A 27097-nucleotide genomic window follows, 5' to 3' on the forward strand; every position below is an offset into this window, starting at 1 on the left:
GATCCCACTGTACAGAATTTAAAAACTGTCGGAGAGCACTGTACTCACCTTTACGGAAGCAAAAACCCTTTCCTTTACCCCTGATGGTAATTAAATCTTTAAGTAAATCCCACATCAGTACACTGTGATCACTGCCACCTAGTGGTTCCTTTATCTGTAAATTCTTAATACATGAATGATCACTGCTGATAACCAGATCAAGAGTATTACTTTCTCTGGTTGCCTCTCGAACGTGCGGCTGCAGAAAACAATCATCCAATAAATCCACAAAATTCTGATTAGTGTGTGAGTCACCAACCCACAAGTTCCAGTCAATATCTGGGAAATTAAAATCTCCCATTAAAAGACATTCTGATTTACTATCCCACTCTATTTCTCTGTACAATTGTTCATTGTACTGATTCGAGTCATTAGGCCTATAACACACTCCTACTCTTATTTTTGCTTTCGCAGTGCTTATGTCACACCAAACTGACTCAACAGTGCACTGTTCATCTATATCAACTGGATGCACTTCTTTTGATTTTATGTTTTTCTTAATTAACAGCATAACACCACCTCCCTTTCTATCCTTTCTGTACACATTGTACTCCCCAAATTCCAGTTCAGCATTCCTTATATCTGTGTGACACCACGTCTCTGCTATCCCAACAATATCTGCCTTTGATGTCTTGACCAACACTTCAAATTCATCAAATTTATTTACTATACTTCTAGCATTGGTATACATGCAAGCAAAAATGCTCCTACTCCTATTCTTAGTTACCCTAACACATCCCATATACCCACCTATTTCAGGATGACTGCCATCCGTTGCTGAAACACCCCACGCTCCAGGTCGCTACTTATTCTAATAGAAGTTGTGCAAGAATCACCTTCACCTCTGCCTACAGCTACTGTTAAACTATTAGTCCTTGTATCCCCCCAAGCTATCAGTTTTCCAACCCACCTAACACTGCCCCGATAGCATCAGCAAATATTCTTGCACCCTTTCTATTTAAGTGTATCCCATCCCTATAGAAGCAGTCTCTCCTGTTAACAAGTACAGTCCAGGCTGAAAAAAATTCTACCCCTTGAGCCTTGCACATTCTTTCCAGGGCCGAATTGATCGACAAGGCTCTCATCATATACTCCCTTCTATCATGTCTGGGCAGAATTGCAGACACTTTCAAATTCAACCCTAATTCTCGGCTTTTGTTCAACAGTGACCTGTACTTGTTAAGTAATTCTGCCGGTCTCCTACTCCTAATATCATTAGTGCCAACGTGGGACCTGGTCTTGGCACATTATAGCCTTAGTAGCTAATGCGCCAATAAAATCAAAACCAAACCAAACCAAGCCAACGTGTACAACTATATCACCTTTTGTGCTCTTAAAAGATGATATCCGCTCTACAACGTCATCAACCTTTGCCCCTGGCAGACATACCCTGGTCCTGTTCCACCTATCCTTTTTACAAAGCATGTTTCCCTTTTCCCTGACAATAGTCACCAACAACTACTAGTTCCTGTGGGACCAGCGCATTCTGCCTTGGGGGGTTGCCGCTGTGTTGCGTGATGACCAAGTGCAAGCTCTGGCGTTGAGTGGGCCCCTCAATTTTGATATTTCGAGGGCATCCACCCTGTCCTTCAAACTCTCATATAGGCCCATAACAACGCTGAGTTGTCGCCTGATTTTCTTACACTCCTTACATCGCGCGCACACACACAAAGACATCCCCCATGGCAATGTCATGTTCCGTTCCAGAGAGTTCGGCAAACATTTTACAAGTTGCACATTTTTTTTAGTCTGTGATGCGTTGGAGAATTGCCCCCCTCAGTTCTCCCCCAAGTCACAGCACTCCTGCCACTTTGTGCCCATTGCTTTGCTGCTCTAGTTTGGGGCATGGTACTTTAAATTAATGAAATCAATAAATTAAATTAATTAAATGTCAATACTATGCTATCTAATAGAAACAGTGAAGCGTATTACTCTAAATTATACGTTAGAGCTACCTAACTACCTCAATTAAAAATTTGAATTCCCTACCACTATATACAGAAACAATGGCTGCAAGATTCGAACGAAATAACGGTTTTATGTATGCATTACATATATTTACAAAAACTGTTTATCTAAATTAAAATAAAAATAACCAGCATAATAACTATAAGACTACGTATTAAGTACAATATAAAATAACAACTATGTAAATAAAAAGGCAAACACTTATCGTTTTTTTCGGAGTCTGCAACTGACAGCTGTAATTTTTAAAGAGAGTCAGTGCGCCTCAGAGTGTTTTCTTAAGCCTATTCATTCTTATTAATTACCTCATTTTAAAAAAAATAAGAATTTAAAATTAGCAGAATCTTTCCCATCCAGTTACTGAATTGCACTACTGTGATGTTTTATCCATGCTTCTCCCAATGAAAATTCTCATTTCAGATGTTTGCCTCTCTCAGTGGTGGACCACTTACTGCAGTGTGTGGTTCATTCAATTTTGGTTCCTTTCAAGTTTCGCTCACTGACATTAAAGATAATGCTCAAATGTGGATGTTTTTCTTTTTTTTTTTAGCATGTGAAAAAGTGTCCAAAGCATTGCAGAGGTGTGGGTGGGGTATTTTAAAAATAATTAAAAATATACACTTTTAATATAAAAAATGGATGATTCACAATTGTGTTCATAATAAGACAAAAAAAAAAGAAAAAAAAAAGGGGTGACATTAAAAAAAGTGAATAATTTTAAATGTTTCATGTCAGTTTTAAGGTTTTAAAATAGCATACTTTAATCCCAATGTATGTCTGTTGGGTTAGAAAGAAATTTGCACACCCATCAGAAGGTTAAGTTTGAGGGTAAAATACATATTTTGGTGTTGAGATATGTGGATTATCTGCTGTGGTTCCAGATGTGTAATTAGAAATTTTCTGTTATGTAAATTTATAATATTTATTGTTATGTAAATAGAAGTTAAAGTACCAGTAAATAGAAATTTGCTTTTCTATGACAGAAACAAGGAATTCATACAAGAATTTACAAGGAATTTGTACTTGTAGGGAAGAGAATCAATGCTGCATTCTACATACAGGAAGAGAGTCAATGCTGCGTTCTACATACAAGACTATTGAAGTGTATTTTCCAGTTGAGGCTGCAATTTTTAGAGAAAAGCAGTTTGTTCTTGTTGCATGACAATGCCCCTACCCATTCCACACTTGTGATGACATTTTCTGACAAAACATGACATTGTGCAGATCAACCATCCACCTACTCTTCTGATCTAGCACCAATGAACTTCTTCCTCTTTCCCAAGGTGAAAACTGCACTCAAAGAAAACAGATTTCAGCATCATCTCTTCGGATGCCTTCACTGACTCTTTTCAGAAACTTTTAGAATGACATAATAAGTGCATTCAATCAGATGATGATGATTACTTTGAATAAAAATAAAATCATTTTTGGGCGTCTTCGCTTTGTGTTCTTTATTGCGCCAGCCATGGAACCTCATTGCTTATCCTTGTATGATTCTTTAGCTTTAAAGGCGGTACTTGTATGTATGTCCAATTTGATGTTCGTTGTCAGAGTTTTCGCAATTTCAGAGGAGATCAAAAAGAGACACTAGCAGAAACTTCCTAATTTCTTCCTTGAAATTAGGAAGTCTCTGACAATAAATATCAAATCAGGCATATCTATAAGTACCACCTTTTAAATCTAAAGGAATTGTACAAAATAATTTTTGGTTTTCTTCACTTTGTGCTCTTTATTGCATCAGTCCTGGAACTTTATTGCCTCTTCTTGTATGATTCCTTTAGCTTTAGAGGTGGTACTTGTACATATGTTCGCTTTGATATTTGTTGTCAGAATTTCCTAATTTCAAGGAAGAAATTAAGTTTCTGACAGTGTCTCCTTTTGATCTCCTCTCTCTGAAAATCTGTCATCTGTCAAATTCATCTGTTGCCTCTATCATTCTTCCACCTCCACTAATCAGTTGGAACTGTGACTTACTTTCTCCAGTATAACTTTTCTACATTTTCTCAGTAAGATGATTTTCCTTGGTGACCTTAAAGTTCTCAACTTAAGTTGAGAACATTAAAAACAACCCCTTCACCCATCCACTCACTCAGTTTTATAGTTACATTGACCCACCTGGTTAAGATACTGAGGCAATGCAATTACACATTATCTTACACAACTTATTTTTTCATTTAAATACCAGATTCTAACTACACTCCCAACATCCTTGATCTTAAAAGTATCGGTAAGGGTATCAAATCCACGTGTTACAAGTTGCAGCTCCGCTGAACGAGCGAAGTTTTTTAGCCATATTTAGCCGCTTTATTGACCAATTGTTACATCAAATTATTTTCTATAAGTAGCTTATAGATCTAGTCAGGATCCTTAGTTTATTCTGAATTGAGACATCGAGATTTGGAAGTTAATTAACACTTAAGTGTCCGTAGATTTACCGTTCGTAACTTGCCGCCATTGTTATATGACACAACGTTATATCCCGAACTAGATAGCGTAAGCTTAGTATAGTATATAATATAATATTGTCAATTAATCAGTAATTCTATTAATCTTGTTAAACTTCATTGTCAATTAAATTATACTTTTAACTAAATACATATAACGACTTAGATTAAAAACATAACATAATTAATTAATACATAACTTGATACGGAAGTTATATAAACGGAACTCGTAGATAATACTCGATACTGAAAAATATATGTACTTTATAACTGTGTTGGGATACAAGTTTAGGATTATAATTTTGTACTGAAATTGAAATTTTATTGAAATTAAATCAAAATCATGACTCAGACCAGAGCAGCAAAGCAAAAGCATTAGCATTAGCATTAGTAGAGGCATTTGATGCAAGAAAGCAAGCTTATGCAGCATCAGCCAAAAAAAAAAAAAAAAGAAAAAACCCACTTCCACTTCACCCCTCTGTTCGTTCAAAATACCTGTCCAGCTGAGCCTTAAACTTATTTAGGCTATCAACCTCCACCACAAGGGATGGCAGTCTGTTCCACCAACCAACCACCCGCTGGCTAAAGGCAAATTTCCGCACGTCTATCCTACATCTGTCTTTCCTCAATTTGAATTTATGCCCTCTCAGGTGATTTTTCTGATTTAGAGGAAGAATCCCATCAGCATTGAGCATGCTTAAACCATTCAAGGCTTTATACACCTCTATCAGATCACCTCGCTGGTGCCTAGTCTCCAGACACTGTAATTTGCAAAACTTAAGCCTTTCTTCGTAAGAGCACCCCTTTGTTCCATTCACTAATCTTGTTGCCCTTCTCTGTACTCGTTCCAGCAGCTCTACATCCTTCTTGAAATGAGGCCTCCTGTATACAGTACTCTAGGTGTGGCCTGACCATTGCCTTATACAATGGAATAATCACCTCCTTATCCCTGCTGGAAAAATTCCTGTATATCATTGACAATACTCCATGAGCTACTCTTGCAGCCCGTCTGCACTGTTCAGAGAACTTCATATCTGCCTGCACAATCACCCCCAAGTCCCTTTCATTCTCTACCACTGTCAGTGTAGTACCACAGAGTTGATACGTTGCTCTGGGGTTGCTGTTTCCCATGTGTAGTACTTTACATTTGTCAATGTTAAACTTCATTTCCCACCTCTCAGCCCATCTGCTCAACCTTTCCAGATCCTGTTGCAGCAGCATAGTGTCAGTAGTGTCCTTGACAACCCTGCCAACCTTTGTATCATCTGCAAACTTGGACATTAAGCTTGATATACCATCATCAATATCATTTATAAATACAGAAAACAATAATGGACCCAACACTGAGCCCTGAGGGACTCCACTAATAACATTAGTCCACGATGAGCAGTGTCCATTGATTACCACTCTCTGTCTTCTCCCCCTCAACCACCCCTTTATCCATAGCAGCAATTTGCCTCCAATGTCACACTGCTCCAATTTGTGTAGCAGTCTTCCATGTGCAACAGTATCAAAAGCCTTTCTAAGATCCAAGTATATAATATCAAAGTTATTCCCTGCATCCAGTTCTTTTGTGACTGCATCATAGTATCCAATCAAGTTAGTCAGGCAAGACTTCCCCTTAACAAAACCATGCTGTGTCTGAGCTATAATTGAAGTCTTGTCTAAATGATCCGAAAAGGCTCAAGCTAATGGGAGTGCTGTGGCTCAGGGGAGAACTGAGGGGGGCAATTGCCCTCTGAATCACAGCTTTTTAAAATGCACTGCTTGCATGATGTTTGTGGAGCAATCGGGTACAGGACATGATATTGCCATGGGGGATGTCTTTGTGTGTGTGTGTGTGTGTGTGTGTGTGTGCGCGCACACGCGTGATGTAAGGAGTGTAAGGAAATCAGGCGACAACTCAGCATTGTTATGGGCCTATATGAGACCTTGAAGGACAGGGTGGATGTCCTCGAAGGATCTGAATTGAGGGGACCATCAGGCTCTCAGCTGCCCACATCAACACCAGAGCTTGCACTTGATCATCACGCAACACAGTGGCAACCCCCAAGGCAGAATGCGCTGGTCCCACAAGAACTAATAGTTGTTTGTGACTCTATTGTCAGGGAAAACGGGGAACATGCTTTGTAAAAAGGATAGGTGGAACAGGAGCAGGGTATGTCTGCCAGAGGCAAAGGTTGATGACGTTGTAGAGCGGATATCATCTTTTAAGGGCACAAAAGGTGATATAGTTGTACACGTTGGCACTAATGATATTAAGAGTAGGAGACCGGCAGAATTACTTAACAAGTACAGGTCACTGTTGAAAAAAAACCGTGAATTTGGGTTGAATTTGAAAGTGTCTGCAATTCTGCCCAGACATGATAGGAGGGAGTGTATGATGAGAGCCTTGTCGATCAATTCGGCCCTGGAAAGATTGTTCAAGGCTCAAGGGGTAGAATTTTTTTTTCAGCCTGGACTGTACTTGTTAACAGAAGAGACTGCTTCTACAGGGATGGGATACACTTAAATAGAAAGGGTGCAAGAATATTTGCTGATGCTATCGAGGTAGTGTTAGGTGGGTCGGAAAATTGCTAGCTTGGGGAGATACAAGGACAAATAGATTAACAGTAGCCACTGGCAGAGGTGAAAGTGATTCTTGCACTGCTTCAGCACACTGTTATCACCTGCATCTAGTATGATGTATGTGCAGTATCCATGCATAAACCATCCTCTTCATACCTATTGAGTTTGTTAGCAACCTGAGTAGTTTCATCAGTATTGAAACCATTTATATCTAGTAGACACCATTGTGATTCATCTCCTTGCTTCTAGGGAAGGGGATAAGATAAATAAGTAAAGAAGCCTTTTTTTTTTGTCTATCTTTAAGTACTTTGCCAGAGCTTTACGAAATTTGCCTCACCTCCTTCGTGACCTGTTTGCAGACTAGTTTACATGTACTGTAAGCTTCTGTATCACCTGATAATTTATATGCATCCCACAATTCTCCTTATATTGGCTTAAGCCAAGTTTCTATTAAAATTAAGAAATTGTAATCACTGCTGGAAACTTATGGAATTTCTTTATATCTATCCTTTTTAATAGTTTAAAACATGTTCTCTGACATTAAAAAATGAAAAACATGATTTGCTGATTTTTGTGTCCCATTCAAAATCGCTTGCATCATATGTGTTCTCAAATTTAGTAAATAAATTTGATGAATTTGAAGTGCTGTTCAAGACATCAGAAGCAGATATTGTTGGGATATCAGAGACATGGTGCCACATTGATATAAGCAGTGCAGAATTGGAATTAGGGGAGTACAATGTGTATAGAAAGGATAGACAGGACAGGAAGGGATGAGGGGTTATGCTGTTAGTTAAGAAACACACAAAATCTAAGGAAGTGCATCCAATTGACATTGGTGGACATAGGCATGCACACGGGGGGCATGCCTATGTCCCCTCATAGCCTCAGGAGGCCCCTCATAGCCTCACGTGTGAAACATTTTTATTAAATCATAAAAAAGACATTGTTGAATTTTATTCAACAATGTTTTCCAAATGTAAAAGAAGAATAACTTCGAATGACGCAATTGGAAATACTTAACATCACTCTGAAAATTTTAGAAAAAGATTTATGAATACATTTTTGTTACCCACTTCTTGATATCCTAATGAATGCTGTAGAGAGCAGATATAATCTCCAAATAATCCTAGTAATCAAAGCTATAGGGAATTTCCTTGAATTAAATCTTACATCTGAATATATGGAAATATTCTGCGACTGTTTTCAATTATCTTTGATGGATTTACAGACAGAAATATCATTGTTAAAAGCCACTAATCATCTAAACTACAAAAATCTTTTAACCTGGAACAAGTGGCTTAATGATGCTGATCAATATAAATTATAATCAAATTTCACAAAAGTGACATATGACTTTCAGGTTTTAGGTGTTACACGTTGCACTCCTGAACGAACTATTTCCAAAATGAGTCTTATAAAAACAAAATTAAGAGCATCATGATGCAAGAACGGTTGAACTACTTATTGCTTTGATACGTGGAACAGGATTTAACTGCTGCAGTCACTGTAGAAGAAGTAATTGACGAATTCATCACCTTTGTTCCTTTCGAACATACAATATTATTATAATAATAAATAAATATACCTAAAAACATTGTGTAAACTTAAAAAGGTTTAATATTTATTAATTACAAATTATTATATTTTAATGTATATGTTTTTTAAATAAATTATTATATATATTTATTTTTTAAATAAGTTTTAATATATATACAAAATAGTACTTATAAAAATATATTTATTTAAAAAAAAAAAATTTATTTTTTATAGTCGGGATCCAAAATGTGGTTGCCCTTCTTGTTTTAGGCTGCACACACCTATGTTGGTGGACTTCGCAACGTTGAATCAGTGTGGTGTGACATAAGCACTGGGAAAGGGAAAATGAGAGTAGGTATATGTTATAGGCCTAATGAATCTGTTGAGTATAATGAGCAATTGTGCAGAGAAATAGAGTAGGCCAGTAAATCAGAAAGTCTTATAATGGGAAATTTTAACTTTGCAGATATTGACAGGAACTTGTGGATTGGTCACTCGCCTACTAGCAAGACACTTGTGGATTTATTGGATGACTATTTTCTACAGCAACGTGTTTAAGAACCAACCAGAGCAAGTAATACTCATGATCTGATTATCAGCAGTGATTCTTTATGCATTAAGAATCTGCAGATAAAGGAACTACTGTTGTTGTTGTTATTTGGTTTTTAGGAGCATTAGCAACTAAGGCCATATTGCTCGCTGGATATGCGGTGGTCATTCCCTGACCTTTCCCCATTCTCCGTATTTGGTGGTCACGGGCTCGAACCCTGGTCTAATCAAGAAGTGTGTGCTACGCACTGCTGCTCCTGCCCACCTGGCTACGGAGGTGCCTATAAAGGAACTACTAGATGGCAGTGATCACAGTGTGCTGATGTGGGATTTAATTAAAAAATATAACTACCATTAGGGGCAATGAGAAGGGTTTTTGCTTTCCTAAATGTGACTACAGTGGTCTCAGGGAGTTTTTAAATTCTATACAGTGGGATAAACTAATGATGTTACCAACGGTGAATTCTAAATGGAAAGCCTCCAGGGACTTAATCTTGGAGGGTACTAGGCTTTTCATACCAAATAAGAAATACTGTTCAAGGTTTAGGCTTAAATGGATATTAGATGAGTTAATGTGGCTTGTGACAGAAGAAAAATGCATGGGATGCATATAAGTTATCTGGCAACACAGAAGAGCCTACGGCAGATATAAAGCTAGTCTGTAATCAAGTCTCAAAAGAGGTTAGGCAGGTGAAGGCAGATTACGAGAAATCTTTGGAAAAGGATGCAAAGAAAAACAGCAAAGACTTCTTTACTTATATAAACTTTAAAAGGAAGAGGATGAATCAGATTGGTCCACTTGATATAAATGGTTTGACTGTAGTTGATCATTCTCAGATAGCTGCCAAACTAAATGAGTATTCACACATGAGGAGTTATTCAAGGAGGAGAGGGCCAGATGTTTATCAAACTCTCACAGGGAGTTAAATGATTTTGTAATAACTGAGAGCAAAGTGGAGGAGAAATTGTTGAAGTTAAACATAAGTAAGGCACCTGGGGGTGGATGGGATCTATCCAGTTATATTAAAGGAGGTAGTGAGGGAAGTAAGCAAACCCTTAGCCATAATTATGAAAGCTCTCTTGGATTCAGGGGAGATCCCCAAGGACTGGAGATGTGCAGTCCTTGGGGACCTCTTTTCCATTCATATTCTGTATACAAAATTCCATCTTTGACACAAGGGCATAAATTAGAGCACTAAAATTTAATTATGATTAGAACATTAAAATTAAGACAGTGTAATTTTTATAGTGTATGTAGTGTAGCAGTTTTCCAAAAGTTCTAATACTGTGTCACTAGTATCAAGAAATATTTTTGTTCACTGTTTAACTGTTTTTTTATGCAAAAACAATCTGTATTGCATTATTTCATAAATGTTATTATCTGGAACTCTTTATTACTGGAACATTTTAAAGGATATAATATTTTAACTGAATTGAATTGAATTATATGTGTGTGTATTATTCCAATGTTTTAAAGGTTTTATTTAAAAATTTTTTCTTTGTTAAAGAAAGGAAACACTGCATTGCATATTGCTTCTCTCGCTGGTCAAGAGGAGGTTGTGAAGATCATTGTGCGGAATGGTGCCAATGTCAATGTTCAATCACAGAATGGGTTTACTCCTTTATACATGGCTGCCCAAGAAAACCATGATAATGTAGTTAAATTTCTTCTTGCAAATGGTGCAAATCAAAGCTTAGCAACAGAGGTGAGCTTAAAATATTGACTATTGTAGTGTTGTTTTACATCTTTCAGTGTAAAGGACCTAATAGTAATTTTTTTACATTTCTTATATGATAGTTTGAAGTATTATTTTTATTTTGCAGTGTTATTCAGCTGAATTTATTTTTAATCTCATTATAATTTATATTTCTTCCCTGAATGACACTGCTAAAATTAATTTCTACTTAACGTTGATTTACATGACTGGTATCAGCTTGAATATTTCTGCATTTGATATCCTTTCTTTATGCACTTTGTTTAAAATTTCTGTGAATGGAATTATTATTATCTGTGCTTTACTCCTATAATATAGTGCCAAAACACTACTTTCAAAATTTGGTGATGCATAACATGAATGTTGTGTTGAAATTTAAAATAAGAAATAAGAAGTTAGGTAACTGTAACATTGTGTTACATTTGAGGGTTCTGAGCTGGATATCATCATTCTTCTCTTTCCTGGTGATTCCCTTCTACTTATTCCTCTCCCCCCCCCCCCCAATAAGGGCAATTAAGGAGCCTAGCATAAACCAAGCAACAGGAAAGGCTTAGTGGTCACGCCGAATCAGTGAAGGCCCGTGACTAATTGTGGAAAAAGGATGCTGTAAGTGATTCTCTGGGAAGGCTGTAGGGAAAGAATTTTAGAAAACAATAAGAAATAGCAAAAAAGAATACACTATCCTTAGTAAAAATATTGGTGGGAAATAAGAGTTAAGAGAAAGGAATTCAACGCGACTGGTGGAAGAGATCAGGCGATGATGGACAAACAAATAGATGAGAGAGAAATATATCATGTGATGTTGGGGAAAAGGATAGGGGGTGAGACAGAAAGAAGTCAGAGCACAGAGTCCAAGTGGTAGTCGGAATGTAAGGCAGAACAAGAACGATGTTGTGAGAGAAGTAAGAGAAAATAATGATAGTGCATGTAAAGTTAAGATAGTTATGTGCCTGACAGGGAGAGAGAATCTCCAAGTAAAGCAATGCCCCTATGGAGAAGTGGAATCCATACAAGAAGTGAGAAGCTAGTCCTTATTTGCCCACCACAACCTGCCAGCCATACAGCCTACTAAGCTAGAGTGAAGGCCATCCCTTAGATGTATTAATTGACAAGCACCAGAGATCCTTCAGAAAGATGGAAGCAGCAGCAGTAATTACCCAAGGGAATATCAACTTAAGACAAGGCAAGGGCCGGATGGAATAAAGTAAGTGGACTGTTACTTTCATGGTATATAAGACACAAAGAAAATTCCACGACATATATACATGGGTGTAGGCCTTAAGTTTGGACAGTATAGATAAAAGGAGTGTAACAGCGAAAATGGAATATGTAAGTCAACATAAATGAATGTGGAAGAACTAAAGTACTTGTATGATTATATATATATACATACACTAAGGCTCTGGTAGCACTAAGTAATAGATAGTGCTTTAGGTAAATGAATTGTGTTAATTAATAGGGTAAGTTCAAGTTGTGATAAACGTTAGGGAGAGCAGAGATAGTTAATGCTCCATAGAACGGAAAAGTTTCATAAATTAAGAAACCTGACACGTATAAGACATTTCTCGTACCGAGGGTAGATATTAAAATAGATCGCAGCTTGCTATACACCTATAGCCAACTTCTTAAAGGTGTTGAGAAATAAGATAAGTGAAATTTTGTATTCAAACTGAATTGGAAGGGCTTCAAAAGTAGAAGATTCCCTTAATGTCAGAAAGAATTATACATATATATACTAAGTAAGGAAGTCTAACCTGTTAGAGAGCAAGAACAAAAAGTAAAATTTTTAATTATGCCTATATTGTTCACCAAGAGTAAGTAAACATAATGAGATAACCAGATTAGAATCGGCTAGTATATGTTTGAGCATATCTTATGAAGTGTATAATATGTATTATAATGTACTTGTAAATATTATGACATGTATTAAAGCTGTATCAAAAGTATAATATTTGTTGGTAATTATTCATAGACTCAGGCACTGGCTTGTCGACATAATTAGGTTTTATCAGGACCGAGGGGAAATCACAACGCCCTCTGGACCGGGAATTTTCTGATTTAGTTACAGCAGTCAGGTAGCGCAAGTGGGTATCCGAGGTTTGAGGGCACTTCTCTTCATTACTGTTTATCTCATTAATTGAGTAAGCATATTAATAGAGATAGCGAAAACAAAATAATAAGACCTCCACCTCCCACAGATTGAAGCTGTTCTTTGAAATTTATTGCAACTTTTCAGTGTTTTTTTAGGGAAGGGGGGACTAGCTGGAGAACTATGGAATACGATCTAAATATTTGCAGGGATCAGCGAAATATGCAGATATTCCTTTGGGTTCATGAACTTGCCCAGGGCGGCCATATTTTGAAAATTGGTAAGCGAGACAATTTGAAACAAATGTTGTAATATAGCATTTTTTCCTTAAAAAAGTAAAAGAAAAATATAAAATTACAAAATACATTTTTATCAATCAATCAGTATTTATTTATGTGATTGTTGTTAATATGTATTTGTCCTATATGATAGTATATAACAGAGCTATGATGCTCAATACATTCTACGTTGATATCAATATTTGTAGAAGAATATTGATATCAAAATTTTGAAAAACGGTTTCCTTCCTGAAGCAGACAGTGCTTTTTGACCGTATTTTGTGATCACAGGAATGAAAATAACAGAGTATGTGAGCTTGAATCTTAAATAGAGAGAGATTGTTTGACCTTGTGCATGAGCATGAAAGGCCACGATTATTTGTCTTTGTACATGTACGCAAAAGACCACAAATTGGAGATTAGATATGGATGATGAACGTTAATAGAATTCTCATGTAATTTAATTTTAATGGTTTCTTCAATTAAGTATTTTGGCCTCGTTAAATAAAAATGTATGGTTTTTGTTAATGGCATGGAAGGCTAATTCTGATTGAGAAGCATGCTGTTTTACTCGAATATTCAGCAGAAATCATGTAGATCCTTGAGATGAGTCGCAATCACTGCAAGAAATGTGTACCAAGTCATTTATTTGTGTCGCAAAAGAGGAAAGGACTGAGCAATTGTTCAGTATAGTGTGTAATTTCCATATTGGTCTGGCCACAATCTTAAATTTCGGTATCTTTAAAGAATGTTAAGCTGCTTGTGCCACTGTTTATCGTATGGGACAGAAATAAAATATTTTTTGATCTTACTATTGTTGGTTGGTGTAGTTTTGTGTATCCTATCCTTAGCTTGTACCCTAATTTGATTTATTGTAGCAAGAGAGTAACCCTTGTTTGTGTTCGAGCCCGTCACCACCAAATACAGAGGATGCAGAAAGATCGTGGAATGACCACCGCATATTCCCAGAGCAATATGGCCTTAGTTGCTAATGCTCCTAAAAACCAAATAACAAACCCTTGTTTGCAAATCTTGTGGTTAATATCTGTATTTCTGAGTCTAAAGTAGATTCCACCATTGAATATTTAAGGCATTGAGAAACTGATTAGAGATAATAGATCTTTTGTAGGTGAATGGGTGATAGCTGTTATAATGTAGAAGCATACCAGTGTTTGTTGGCCCCAAGTGATAGTGTCCGAGCGATTTTATTGAGTGATAAATAAAGTGATTTTCTGAGTGATTTCATTCCATTTTATTTCCAGTGCTTTTCTTATCCTCAGTTCTTTTGAAGTGGTTTTGTACTTAACAGATTTGGAGTAAGAACCCAGGAAGGAAAATCACCTTTCTTTTCTTAGTGTATTAATTAATTTTTTCACTGACAAACTAATCTCTCCAGGTGCTTGGTCACTAGGTGGAACCGCTCCTGCCTCCCCGTGGTGCGGCTGGAAACCTGAAAGGGAAAAATAATCCTTTCGGGGCTAAAAGGAGCAAAAATGGATTCTACAAACCAGGTTTCACCTGGATCGCTGGATCAAACTGAACACTATTGGTATCAAGATGATCCTAACCCATCTACTGCCAAGAGACAAAAGAAAGATGTGACCCAGACAAACTCTCCACTCTTTCTAATTTTACATTCGTTATCAGACTGGCCAGTTAGTAAACTTTCTCCCTTTGTAATACAGAGGTGTCTAGAACATGTAGCTGGTCCACCGAAAATGGTTTCTCCACTTGAAATCAGGTGACCTACTTATAGAAACAACAAATCGCTACCATTCTGAGCTACTCCTTAAAACAACTTTTGGTGGGATTCTCATCAAAGTCACCCCACATGGCACTTTAAATACATCCCAAGGCGTTATCGTGGAATGGGACCTAAACAGCTCTGAAGAAGAAATTGTACAAGAGTTACAAAACCAGAATGTCATTCATGCGAAAAGAATTCTTATCAAAAAGGAAGGAAACCTAATACCAACCCGCACTATGATACTTACTTTCAATGCACCTACCCTACTATCATCAGTGAAAGCGGGATACCTGAATTGCCATGTAAAGCTATACATCCCCAATTCAATAAGATGCTTCAAGTGTCAAAAGTATGGCCATTCGCAAACAGTATGCAGAGGTCTAGCTATTTATGTCACCTGTGGCTCAAAAGATCATAATAAAGAATGCATTGTACAGTCTCCTTGCTGCCCAAACTGCAAAGGAGACCATCCTGCCTACTCCAGAGACTGCAGTATATGGAAAAGAGAGAAGCAAGTACAGAAATATAAAACTGACTATAAAGTTACATACCAAGAAGCTAAAAAGCAGATACCATTTCTCCCAGCTGTTAGATCATACACAGCAGCAGCAGCAGCAACAGTCCAGAAAACAAAAGTAATTGCATCACAAACTGACATCTCAGTTCCGCCTAACATCTCAATAGCGGACTGGGCACGTACTCTCCTCTCCTCTTGCAGAGAAAAACAAAAGCTGATCAGGCAATAAATATTCCAATTATAATTCCACCAGATGCTAAAGATCCAACACCAACTGGCAGTGAAAATCCTATCAAATCTGTAGACAAAAATCAGAAAAATACTGATACTATGGAAATTGACGAAAAGGAACAAGATGAACCAGTACTGGAACTCTATGCAACTGATGATATGGACAGTGGTGGTCGTCCAACTTTCTCTAGAAAAGAAAAAAATCAAAACAGATCGGTGCAAAAAGGCAGCCCAAAATAAATCATCGGAATCAATAACTAAGTCCAAATAATGCATACACTTCTTCATGGGCTTCAAAGTAGCCTTCACGATATCAAAGATCTGATTTCCATCTATAATCCTGCAAGTGTTTGTTTACAAGAAACCGACCAAACTCCACAAGTAAGCATTTCAATCAAGCACTACACTATATATATAGGCAAGATCATAAAACCACAACAACCGCTCATGGAGGGGTCGCAATTCTGGTAGACTCTAATATTCCATCCAGGCATATCCAGCTGCAAACGCCTCTTGACACAGTTGTGGTACGAATCGTGACAGGAATTACCCCTACTATGGTTTCACTGTATCTTCCACCTAACCATACGTATACACTGCAAGACCTCGAGGATTTAATTGACCACTTACCATCTCCTTTCTGTCTGATGGGCGATCTTAATGGACATCATATCATTTGGGGTTCACTTCATATAAGCAAAAGAGGACAGATGATCGAAAAACATCTAGATAACAGGAATTTAACACTTTTAAACATGGGTACTCACACCCATGTCCATTTACCAACAGGGAGTATTTCTGCAATCTATCTCACCATCTTTTCCCCTGCTCTTTCCAGGCGCCTCCGTAGCCAGGTGGGAAGGAGCAGCAGTGCGTAGCACACGCTTCTTGATTACACCGGGGTTCAAGCCCGTCACCACCAAATACGGAGGATGCGGAAAGGTCAGGGAATGACCACCGCATATCCCGGAGCAATATGGCCTTAGTTGCTAATGCTCCTAAAAAAAAACCAAAACCCTGCTCTTTCCTATTCTTGACTGGTCTGTCTGAAATGATCCCTATAACAGTGATCATTACACAGTTGTTTTGGCGCCTCCGTAGCCAGGTGGGAAGGAGCAGCAGTGCATGGCACACGCTTCTTGATTAGACAGGGGTTCGAGCCCATCACCACCAAATATGGAGGATGCGGAAAGGTCAGGGAATGACCACTGCATATTCTCGGAGCAATATGGCCTTAGTTGCTAATGCTCCTAAAAACCAAATAACAAACAAACAAACAAACACAGTTGTTTGTCACCTATTAACAAATGATATACCACAATTAATAAGAGGTAAAAAGTGGAAATTTCGCAAAGCAAAAAGGGAAAAATACTAATGTGCTGCTTCTTTAGATGAGCAAACTATAAGGCATTGTGACATTAATAGTGCTGTTACTTATGTTACAAACCAAATCATCTCTGCAGCAAATATCTAATCACTACCATAAACATTACAAGCAGTGGTGGAATGAAGAATGTCTGAAAGCAAAGAAAGAGAAAAAAAAAACTTGGAATCAATTCAGAAAGTTTCCCACCACCACTAATCTCATAAAATTTAAAAAAATCAGAGCAAAAGCACATTATATACGTCGGAAATCCCAAAAAGTCTTGGATATCTTTTGCTAACAAAATTAATAGAAATACTGACACTAGAATTATCTCGAATAAAATTAGACAAATCTCAGGTAAATATTCAACAGCCCCTAAACCGATAATCAGCTGGAAAGGCCATGACATAGCTGATCCTTTATTTTGTGATTATATTTTTATTTATTTTTTTATTTTTTTATTTTTATTTTTTTATTTTTTATTTTTTTATCTGAACATTATTTTGTGATTTTCTGATTAACTTGGTGTATTTATTCTTTACTCGGCCTTGAATTGCATAAAAGTATCGTTAAAGGTTTCCACGTGTTTCAACTCCGCTACGTTCGTAATTTTCCCGCCATTGTGATACGATAGTTGTATGCCGTACTAGATAGCGTTAGTTGAACTTCGTTAGCAGTTAAATTGTACGTTTAAATAAATACATATAACGACTTAGATTACAAACGTAATATAATTAATTATATTTAACATAATTAATAACATAACATAATTAATTATAATTAATTAATAAATTAATAGAATCATGACTCAGACCAGAGCAGCAAAGCAAAAGGCTCAAGCTAATGGAAGCGCTGTGGCTCAGAGCAGAACTGAGGGGGGCAGTTGTCCTCTGACTCACAGCCTTATAAAATGCACTGTTTGCTTGATGTTTGCAGAGCAATCGGGTACGGGACATGATACTGCCAAGGGGGATGTCTTTGTGTGTGCGCGATGCAAGGAGTGTATCGATATCAGGCAACAACTCGGCGTTCTTGTGGGCCTATATGAGAGCTTGAAGGACAGGGTGGATGCCCTCGAAGAAACTAAATTGAGGGGCCCATCAAGCTCTCAGCTGCCCACATCAACGCCAGAGCTTGCACTTGGGCATCGCGTGACACAGAGACAACCCCCAAGGCAGAATGCGCTGGTCCCGAAGGAACTAGTAGTTGTTGGTGACTCTATTGTCAGGGAAACGGGGAACATGCTTTGTAAAAAAGATAGGTGGAACAGGACCAGGGTATGTCTGCCAGGGGCAAAGGTTGAGGACGTTGTAGAGCGAATATCATCTTTTAAGGGCACAAGAGGTGATATAGTTGTACACGTTGGCACTAATAATATTAAGAGTAGGAGACCGGCAGAATTACTTAACAAGTACAGGTCACTGTTGAACAAAAGCCGAGAATTAGGGTTGAATTTGAAAGTGTCTGCAATTCTGCCCAGACACGATAGGAGGGAGTATATGATGAGAGCCTTGTCGATCAATTCGGCCCTGGAAAGATTGTGCAAGGCTCAAGGGGTAGAATTTTTTTCGGCCTGGACTGTACTTGTTAACAGGAGAGATTGCTTCTACAGGGATGGGATACACTTAAATAGAAAGGGTGCAAGAATATTTGCTGATGCTATCGAGGCAGTGTTAGGTGGGTCGGAAAACTGCTAGCTTGGGGGGAGACAAAGACCAATAGATTGACAGTAGCCACTGGCAGAGGTGAAAGAGATTCTTGCACTGCTTCTATTAGAATGAGCAGAAGCCTGAAAAACAAGATGCATGGTATTTCAGAGACTGCTGGGAGCCATTGCGGTACAAGTAAACACATGGGTTGTGTTAGGGTAGCTAAGAATAGAAACAGGTGCAGGTATACTTGCGTGTACACCAATGCTAGGAGTTTAGTAAATAAATTTGATGAATTTGAGGTATTGCTCAAAACATCAAAGGCAGATATTGTTGGGATATCAGAGACGTGGTGTCACACAGATATAAGGGATGCAGAACTGCAATTTGGGGAGTACAACGTCTACAGAAAGGATAGACAGGATAGGAAGGGGGGAGGGGTTATGCTATTAGTTAAGAAACACATAAAAACCAAGGAAGTGAAGCCAGTCGACATCGCTGGACAGTGCAGTGTTGAGTCAGTTTGGTGTGACATAAGCATTGGGAGATCAAAATTGAGAGTAGGAGTGTGCTATAGGCCTAATGACTCTGATGAGTATAATAAGGAACTGTACAGGGAAATAGAGTGGGCCAGTAAATCAGAGAGTCTTATAATGGGAGATTTTAATTTCCCAGATATTGACTGGAATTTGGGGGCTGGTTACTCACACACTAGCAGGGCTTTTGTGGATTTATTGGATGATTGTTTTCTACATCAGCATGTTCGGGAGGCAACTAGAGGGAGTAATACTCTTGATCTGATTATCAGCAGTGATTCTTCATGCATTAAGAATCTGCAGATAAATGAACCACTAGGTGGCAGTGATCACAGTGTGCTGAAGTGGGATTTACTGAAAGAGGTAACTACCATTAGGGGTAAAGGGAAGGGTTATTGCTTCCGTAAAGGCGACTACGATGGACTGGGACAGTATTTAAATTCTATACAGTGGGACCAACTGATGATGTTACCAACAGCAAATTCAAAATGGGAAGCATTCAAAGAACTTATCTTGGAAGCTACTAGGCTTTACATACCAACTAAGAAATATTGTTCAAGGTTTAGGCCAAAATGGATGTCAGATGAACTAATGAGGCATATGGCAGAGAAGAAAAATGCATGGGATACTTACAAATTAACACATGACACAGAAGCCTATGATAGATACAAGTTGATATGCAACCAAGTTACAAAGGAGGTTAGGCAGGCGAAGGCAGATTACGAGAAATCCTTGGCAAGGGATGCAAAGAAAAACAGCAAAGAGTTCTTTACTTATGTAAACTCTAGAAGGAAGGGGATGAATCAGATTGGTCCACTTGATATTGATGGGTCAACTGTTGATGATCCTGCTCAGGTAGCTAACAAACTAAATGAATATTTTGCATCGACATTCACACATGAGGAGTTATTCAGCAAGGGGAATGCCAGAGGTGTATTCAACTCTAGCAGTAAGCTACAGAATCTTGAAATAACTGGGAGTAAAGTGGAGGAGAAACTGTTGAAGATAAACACAAGAAAGGCACCCGGGGTGGATGGGATCTATCCAGTTATATTAAAGGAGGCAGCAAAGGAAGTAAGCAAACCCTTAGCCATAATTATGAGAGCTTCCTTGGACTCAGGGGAGGTACCCATAGACTGGAAATGTGCAAATGTGACCCCAATTCACAAAGGAGGATCAAAGGCTGACACAAGTAATTATAGACCTGTGAGCTTAACTTCTGTTCCAGGAAAATTAATGGAGGCACTGGTTAAAGAAGCACTGCAGGATCATTTAGACAAGACTTCGGTTATAGCTCAGACACAGCATGGTTTTGTTAAGGGGAAGTCTTGTCTGACCAACTTGATTGGATACTATGATGCAGTCACAAAAGAACTGGATGCAGGGAATAACTTTGATATTATATACTTGGATCTTAGAAAGGCTTTTGATACTGTTGCACATGGAAGACTGCTACACAAATTGGAGCAGTGTGACATTGGAGGCAAATTGCTGCTATGGATAAAGGGGTGGTTGAGGGGCAGAAGACAGAGAGTGGTAATCAATGGACACTGCTCATCGTGGACTAATGTTATTAGTGGAGTCCCTCAGGGCTCAGTGTTGGGTCCATTATTGTTTTCTGTATTTATAAATGATATTGATGATGGTATATCAAGCTTAATGTCCAAGTTAGCAGATGATACAAAGGTTGGCAGGGTTGTCAAGGACACTACTGACACTATGCTGCTGCAACAGGATCTGGAAAGGTTGAGCAGATGGGCTGAGAGGTGGCAAATGAAGTTTAACATTGACAAATGTAAAGTACTACACATGGGAAACAGCAACCCCAGAGCAACGTATCAACTCTGTGGTACTACACTGACAGTGGTAGAGAATGAAAGGGACTTGGGGGTGATTGTGCAGGCAGATATGAAGTTCTCTGAGCAGTGCAGACGGGCTGCAAGAGTAGCTCATGGAGTATTGTCAATGATATACAGGAATTTTTCCAGCAGGGATAAGGAGGTGATTATTCCCTTGTATAAGGCAATGGTCAGGCCACACCTAGAGTACTGTATACAGGTCTGGAGGCCTCATTTCAAGAAGGACGTAGAGCTGCTGGAACGAGTACAGAGAAGGGCAACGAGATTAGTGAATGGAACAAAGGGGTGCTCTTACGAAGAAAGGCTTAAGTTTTGCAAATTACAGTGTCTGGAGACTAGGCACCAGCGAGGTGATCTGATAGAGGTGTATAAAGCCTTGAATGGTTTAAGCATGCTCAATGCTGATGGGATTCTTCCTCTAGCTCAGAAAAATCACCTGAGAGGGCATAAATTCAAATTGAGGAAAGACAGATGTAGGATAGACGTGCGGAAATTTGCCTTTAGCCAGCGGGTGGTTGGTTGGTGGAACAGACTGCCATCCCTTGTGGTGGAGGTTGATAGCCTAAATAAGTTTAAGGCTCAGCTGGACAGGTATTTTGAACGAACAGAGGGGTGAAGTGGAAGTGTGTTTTTTTTTTTTTTTTTTTTGGCTGATGCTGCATAAGCTTGCTTTCTTGCATCAAATGCCTCTGCTAATGCTAATGCTAAAATGGCAACACATCAGCATCAGTGTTGCCAACTGTAGTCAGTTGAAAATAGCTGAGCCACAATACAAAAATAAAAAGATCCAGCAAAAATTGCAAACCTGTATCAGGAGAAACCTTTGAAGAATTGTCAGCTACATCATCATATAGACCAGTTTTTCAAAAATATAAAACTCAAATTGAAAAATACAAAATTAATTTCTGCACAACTCATGAGATTCCATACAATCAACCCTTCACTATAAATGAGCTACACAAAGCCTTTGCCAAATCAAAACAAAGTGCAGCAGATCCGGATGGAATCCACCCTAAAATAATTAAGCACCTCACCAAAAATTCCTTATTCATGCTCCTACTTCTTTATAATAGGATATACCTTGAGCATACATATCCAGACTCTTGGCGGCATTTGTTTGTGCTGGCCTTTCCAAAACCAGAGAAGGACCACTCAAATCCAAATATTTATTGCCTTATTTCCCTCACTAGCTGTCTTAGTAAAATTTTAGAAAGAATGGTGAATGATCGGTTAACGTGGTTTCTTGACTCGCACAATCTTTTTAGTCTGAGCCAATATGGTTTTCGGAAAAACAGATCAACACTGGATATATTGACAAAATCCGAAGCAAACATCTGCAATGCCTTTCTCCGAAACGAACATCTTGTTTTGATATGTCTCGACATTGAAAAGGCTTTTGATACTACCTGGAGATATGGTGTCCTACAGGAATGGCATAAATTAGGACTGCAAGGTCATCTACCAAAGTTCCTCCAGAACTTCATGTGTAAAAGAACTTTCCAAGTCCGCTACCATAATAATATGTCTCAAATATACAATCAATAATAGGGGTACTGCAAGGCTCAGTCCTTAATGCAACCCTTTTCACAATAAAAATCAATCCTATCACAGACATTATTCCAGAAACAGTAGAAACATATCTATATGCAGACAATGTCACAATTTTATGTCACTAGCAGAATATGCGGACAATCGAGAGACAGCTTCAATGTGCTATAAACAAAATAGAATCCTGGTCCACCTATAATGGATATCGACTCTCACTACAAAATACAGCGGCAATACACTTGCAGAAAACGAAACATGCATCCTGACCCAGAACTAAGAATAAACAATCAACAAATCCCATTGAAACAGTATCCGATTACTAGGTCTAATCATGGATCAGAAATTAAATTTCCTAGACCATATAAAACATCTACGTACATTGTGCATAAAAAAATTAAACATCCTACGAGCAATATCTGCGATGACGTGGGGAGCTGATCATTTTTCACTTTTCACTTTTGCATATGGTTCTCCCATTTACTCATCTGCGAGGAAAAGTGTTCTGAAATGGTTAGATCCTATCCATCACAGCGCATTAATTGTTGTATCGGGAGCATTTCGTACCTCACCTGTGTACAGCCTATACACAGAGATTTATGAACTCCCACTCAGTCTTCATAGACAACTTCTTCTGAACTACATTGCAAAAATTCAAAACCTTCCCGGACATCCAACATGGCAATATCTATCTATATACTCCAAAATGGGAAACTTTATATGAGAAACCTAGTATATGGAAACCTGCCGGCGTACAACTAAAAGAAATACTTTCACAATGGAACTTAAAAATGGATAAAATCTAACAAGATACCCTCACATATCTTCCCCCATGGGAAATCAGTTCAGCTGACTGTGACACGGACCTCACAAAATGGAAACAACATAACATCCCAAATCAGTATATGATACAGCTGCATTCCTTTTATGCAATGCAATTCTCTGATTACTCACATCTGTACACTGATGGCTCCAAAATGGATACACACGTTGGTGCCGCTGTGGTTCTGCCAAATAGCATAATCTCTCAGTCCCTTCCAATAGAGTGTAGTATCTATAGTGCTGAACTATTTGCAATAAGTCTTGCACTAGATCACATTGCCAAAACATCCCTCATAAAAAGTATAATTTTTACAGACTCGTTAAGTGGAATATATGCTTTACAGCCACAAAATCAACCATCTGATCTGTATCTAAGAAAAGTTCTTTCATGCTTTTCTCTTCTTAAGACTAAAAACCAAAAAGTTGGATTCCTGGACATTCTGGAATACTGGGCAATGAACATGCTGATCAGGCTGCCAAACATCCGTCAAATGAAATTTATCACCAGCATAAAATTCCACACAGTGATTTTAAAAAACGTAATTCGAAAAACCTCTGAAAATATTTAGAGACACACCTGGAAATCTCAAGAAAACAACAAATTATATCAAATCAAACAGCAGCCGAAATCCTGGAAATCAAGTTTTCTTACAAACAGACACGAAGAGGTTATCCTCGCTCAGCTTCGCATTGAACATACACATTTAACATACTCTTACCTCCTAATGGAAGATGATCCTCCACAATGCCCTATATGTCTAACCATACTAACAGTAAAGCCTGTCATCATAGAATGTTCACATTACCAAACTGCCCGCCATTCAGCTTTCAAATCGCATTCAAATGAACAATTATGCCTTGAAGTCATTATGGGAGAAAACTCAGATGTAAAGGAACTCTGTACATACCTCAGTCTAATAAACATTACCAATTGCATCTAATATTCAAACATCAGTATTAACATAAATGAAATAACAAAACTGGAACAGGCGCAATATAGCCAAAGCAGCTTTTGCATCACGAAACTGCAAACAACAACAACAGTGTTTGTTGGTTTACGATAGATATTAAATTGAATTTTATTCGCATCCTGAGTAAGCGTGAAATTTAGAAAATTTATTGACTTAGTATCCGTATTTTCCCTTTCCAATATAAAATTGAGTCTAGGATAAATATTATTAAACGAATGTAAAATGTCTTGAATAGTACTACTATCAGCAATAATCAGAACATCGTTTAAATATCTCCCATAGTATGTGATGCAGGGTAGAAAAGTCCAGTGTCAATTAAGATTGAAATTAAGAAAAGGTATGAGGTTTCCTTTTATAGTTTATAATCGTTGAGAGATAGACCTCCGATATTAAGCTGGTTAGACTATCCCATTAGGAAACCAAAAATTTGTTTGTATAATTTGTCTGGAAAGGTGATATAGTTGGCCTCAACTAAAAGTTTAATTAAGTGAAAAATTTCTTTAATAGGAAGCTTTATATAATTAATCAGTATAGAGTTATTATTTAACACATCCCAAAGAATATCTAATGTGTATTCAACATTTACATTCGTATAATGAAGTCACATCCAATGAGAATAAATTATCATTATTGCAGAGTTTACAGGTTATTAAATAATGTATTGTAGTTTTTTATCCCAATTTTATTGCCTGTCTAAAGGATTTTATAATACTATATACATGTGTGGCTAAGAATGAAAATGCTGAGTTTATGTAAGAAACAATGGGCCAAATAGGAAATCCAGTTTTATGCAGTTTTACCTGACCGAAAAGTGCAGGAATGTAGTATGTTCTGGCCTTCAATTCCTTTAACTGATATGTGGTAATATAGTAATTTTTTTTTTTGATGTGTAGTTAATGTTTTATTGTACTAGTTGACCAAATTGGTAAATAGTCCTCAGTCTACTTCAAGATAAGTGGAAGTATCTGATATAACTGAATCTAACTTATTTATATAATCAATTTTATCAAGTATTACAACTGTATCTCCTTTATCTGATCTCTGAATAATAATGTCTTTGTTTTCCCAAAGTTCACGTAAAGATGAACTTTCATGTCTATTTGGTTTAGGAAGTTGCGTGTCTTTTATGTTATTCGCAACTTGGTTAAATTGTTGAATAAATAAATGTTTATGGGGAACATTATGAAGACCAAATTCAATATCTATTATGAACTGTTTTTTAGGTAACTTTCGAGGTGGTAAATTATAATTTAATCCTTTGGATAAAAGTGAAATTTGGGCCTGTGATAGCCTATACAAGGAAAGATTTGTAACCTGTTCATATGTCAGTATGTTGTACGTTGGGCAAGGGGGGTGTTCGAGCACTAGATGAAGCATTCTGATTGTGTGTTAGCACGTTGTATGCATGTTGGGAGGATCAGCAACGAACTTGTATGCACTTGGTCAAAAGCTCGCGAGCATGCGTTTGAACTTGTATATACCTGTCTTGATACCCACAATAATGTATTCAATTTGGTAATGTGTCTGTGTATTATTTCTGTGGCCTGTGCTTCACATTGCAAGTCTATTGGAGGACTTCAATACAGACCAATAATTTTTTAATTTGTCCCAAAGTTTCCTAACCTGGGAAAGGTATTTTTTGTTTATTGGAATACCGAGATTTTAAGGCAAGTTTACTAGCTGAAGCATTCTGATTGTGTTAGCATGTTGTATGCATGTTGGGGGGGGGGGTCGGCTACAAACTTGTATGCACTTGGTCAAAAGCTCGCGAGCATGCATTTGAACTTGTATATACCTGTCTTTGATACCCATAATAATGTATTCAATTTGTTAATGTGTCTGTGTTTTATTTCTGTGGCCTGTGCTTCACATTGCAAATCTATGGAGGACTTCAATACAGACCAATTGTTTGGATGTCAATAATTTTTTAAATTTGTCACAAAGTTTCCTAACCTGGGAAAGGTATTTTTTGTTTATTGGAATACCGAGATTTTAAGGCAAGTTTAACATATTACACAATGTGGCAAGTGCAAGTTGCTTTATGCGCAAAATTTTTATGATTTAAATTGACCCTGGAAAATTTCAGAAAAATGCTGTTTTGAAGGCAATATTTTAGGAAAGAAATATTGTAAAATTTGGCCGAGTATCTTAGTGTTAATCTAATGTAATTAATTAATAAGTATCTTAGTGTAATCTAATGCACCAAGGTGTTCAAAAAATCTCCCATAATTGTGTGTATTGATAGGTTATGCCTGGAGAGAAAGGAAGTGAATAAAATAATCAACAAGAGTTTTAAATATGAATTTCGTAGTATATAACAGAACTATGATGCTCAGTACCTCTATGTTGATATTAATATAAAAGAATAAGAGAAATTTACCCAATATGATACGTAGAACACTTCCGTATGATACTCTCCAGAAATTACAACTAATAAAAGTTGATTACAATAAAAAAATCAATTGAAAACAATTAAAAAATTAATTAAAAATTAAAGTTTAATGTAAATTTATGTTAAACTTCTTTAATAACCAACCAAGGCCTTAAACACCTCGGTCAGATCACCTCACAGGTTCCTAGTCTCCAGACACTGCAATTTGCAGGACTTAAGCCTTTCTTGGTAAGATCAACTTTTGTTCCCATCATCAATCTCATAACCCTTCTCTGT

General features: G+C 37.6%; 1 protein-coding gene across 1 annotated transcript in view; it reads left to right on the forward strand.

Annotated features, from left to right (window-relative positions):
• LOC150081718 (uncharacterized) overlaps positions 1-27097 on the forward strand; it is a 1674628-nt gene that overhangs the window by 516684 nt on the left and 1130847 nt on the right. The window contains exon 5 of the mRNA XM_090378825.1: positions 10613-10810. Within this exon, the coding sequence (XP_090234951.1) occupies positions 10613-10810 (198 nt within the window). The remainder of the gene's footprint in view (positions 1-10612; positions 10811-27097) is intronic.

This window comes from Mastigoproctus giganteus, chromosome 8 (assembly GCF_048544385.1).
Source record: "Mastigoproctus giganteus isolate SK-2022 chromosome 8, ASM4854438v1, whole genome shotgun sequence".
NCBI classification, from domain to species: domain Eukaryota; kingdom Metazoa; phylum Arthropoda; class Arachnida; order Uropygi; family Thelyphonidae; genus Mastigoproctus; species Mastigoproctus giganteus.